At 34.7% G+C, this 2,830-nt stretch overlaps 1 protein-coding gene across 1 annotated transcript in view; it reads right to left on the minus strand.

Moving 5' to 3' along the window:
- LOC110285177 (serine protease inhibitor kazal-like protein, minor form) overlaps positions 1 to 2,112 on the minus strand; it is a 10,190-nt gene extending 8,078 nt beyond the window's left edge. Inside the window, exons 1-2 of the mRNA XM_021151158.1 lie at positions 2,069 to 2,112; positions 1,570 to 1,640 (exon numbers count right to left, since the gene is read on the minus strand). Coding sequence (XP_021006817.1) covers positions 1,570 to 1,630 — 61 coding nt within the window. The 5' untranslated portion in view covers positions 1,631 to 1,640; positions 2,069 to 2,112. The remainder of the gene's footprint in view (positions 1 to 1,569; positions 1,641 to 2,068) is intronic.
- Positions 2,113 to 2,830: the final 718 nt, after the last annotated feature.

A 2,830-nucleotide genomic window follows, 5' to 3' on the forward strand; every position in this document is an offset into this window, starting at 1 on the left:
ACTCTACCCAACTCATTCTATGAAGCCACAATTGCTCTGATACCTAAACCACAGAAAGATCCAACAAAGATAGAGAACTTCAGACCAATTTCCCTTATGAATATCGATACAAAAATACTCAATAAAATTCTCGCTAACTGAATCCAAGAACACATTAAAACAATCATCCATCCTGACCAAGTAGTAATACTTTCAATGTTCCATCCACCAACTATCTTTTAAAGTTTGTTTATGGTAGTTAATACTATTTCATTTGGATATGATAGCATTAGTAAAGGAAAGAACACAGTTCTGTTTTGTTTTCAAATTTCTATGCAACAATGCCATACAACTTTTCTGTGTGTTGGGGTTTGTTTGTAAAACTCAAGCCTGAAATTCCACCAAATAGGGTAGTATAGGAGGCCAGTGAGCGACAGGAATCATTTCATTTCTACTTTGCCTGAAATAGGATTACAGGCTAACGACATTATCATAATTTAGGAATGGAAATTGGAGCCTTGTGTTTGCAAGGCCAGCACCTTATTGATTGAAAATTTTCCAAACCAACCACTGAAAGGATTTCTAAATGTTTATGCATACTTGGACACTGTTGAATAAATCCCAAGTATTTTTTACAGCATTCTCATGGTTTTCAAATACTGACTATATGCGAAAATAATAAAAAGACTGTGTCCTATTTCTCAGTGGTTACAGTTATGATTTTTTTCATGGTATAAGGACCAGGAACTTCTAAAACAATGGTCAACAAGTAACAGAAGACATCTTTTAAAAAAAATCCTCTAGTTCTCACACTAAATAAAGTAGATATACGCCCAATAATTTGTTTAAATTAATGTCAAAAATCAATTGGAAGTGATTATTTATGAAAATGATCCATTATAAATCAATTATTCACCTCATAAAAAGTAATGCATGAAAATTAAAACATTAATATTGTGAAGAGAATATCTTCAGAGTATCTAATACCTCGCAATTACTTTTTTTTTCACTTTCAGAATATATATGTGTAAGAAAATCAGTGAGCTATCTCTTTACAGAGAACTTCACATTAGAAGATTTAGTTTAAAAACTATAAAGGAGATTGGGTCATGGAACACTGGGGTTGGGAGGTACTACTACTTCCTGCTCATTACATTTATCCACTACCTGACCTGCAACTGGAGAATAAATCTGTATATTAATGGCAACAACAATATCAAAAGTCCACTACATGTTTCTTTTTCATTTACCATTTTAAGAGACTTCCTCTGACTACATTATCTCAGCTGACTTTAACTTCTCACGCTCAAAAAATCCTCATGGCTCAGTCTTATAAGTAGCTGGCATTATGGTTACAGAACCCTGTGATATGTATAACACCCATTCTAATTCAATTCCCATCCTCAAGCTCTCTAAGAATGAATAGAGGCCATTAACAATATAATTTTCAAGGACTTTTGTAACAAGCTTTATTTCACTTAACTTCACAAATTTACTATTCCCAACATCCATCCATTCTTAAATTGCAGGGGATGCTCAAATAATTCCTTTTTCAAATCTCTTAGTAGCATAATAGAAAATTTTACTCACCAGAATAAGGAAGAAGTACCAAAGTCAGAATAAAAACAAATTTGATCCATGTTGAGGACATTTTATCAAATCTGTGGAATAAATATTTAAAACCATTTATAACACATTTCCAGTGAAAGCCTCTTATAGATAAATGAACTACTCTCTCTGTGCCTTTTCCCAATGTTGCTAACTCTGTTAGACTGTTCCCTTGTTCTTCCTTGAATCCTCAAAATCAGCAAGACACAATCTGAGCACAGAATTACTTAGAGAATTGCAATGCTCATTGCACATCTAATAAATTACTTATTCTCCCAACCCTTGCTTTATCCAGGGGGCATCCAGCTTTTTTGAAGGAAATACCCATAATGGAATCTTAGATTTTTCTTTTAAAAATCAAAAATAGTTCCCTTACAAATAAAGGACCTGGAAAAATCCTTATGGCAATTCTATACTGTAGTGTAACCTCAGAGTGCCTCTACCCACCTACATGAAAACAAAAATAAAGAAATATCAGTACCTCTGTGCTTACTGTTCGTTCTGATTCTTTTGCCTCCTCAAACATAATCATCAATTTCTAGAGCCTTTTTTATATCATCCTTATAAATGTGACTGGAGGTAATGCAAATAGCCAAGGACAGATAAAACATGGTTATTTTGTGTTCTTACTCGAGGCTGCAATGTACTGATGCATGAGACATATCAACACAAGCCCTGAAAACTTCTGTTGATATAGGACAACTTGAAACTTATCTGAATTTATCTGGAACTATGAGAAAGGATAAGGCAATGAATAGTAAGAAACCTTGCGATGCAGAACATATCCAGGCACTTGGATGACAACTACAAGAAAATGGATTCAGAACGCTGCCATACTTGGAATTGGCAATGCCAGACACACTAGGTTTAATAGGCTATTTGGTGTTCATCATATGTTTTGTTTCACGTGCCTATAGAGTCACACAGAGTTACATACACTTAGAGTGCTACAGTAACCACCCTAAACAGTTTTCCAACTAGAACATTTGTACATCTATAGCACAAATTTAGGATCAGAAGTAGACATCAAGCAGGAATAGTCTCCATCTGAGAAATTCTTCCTAGAGTCATGTTCCACCACCAAGGTTCTATGTTTATTCTCGTGCAAGCATGGGTTTTGGTATGTTTGAAAAGCTCTCAAAACAAATTCTGGGGGGAAAAGTATGGAATTGTGGTTAAAAGTCAGCAGCAGGGTGCAAATCGTGTAATGATTGAAGGATGATTGGGAGATAAGTCGAGTCCA

This window comes from Mus caroli, chromosome 18 (genome assembly GCF_900094665.2).
Source record: "Mus caroli chromosome 18, CAROLI_EIJ_v1.1, whole genome shotgun sequence".
NCBI lineage: Eukaryota > Metazoa > Chordata > Mammalia > Rodentia > Muridae > Mus > Mus caroli.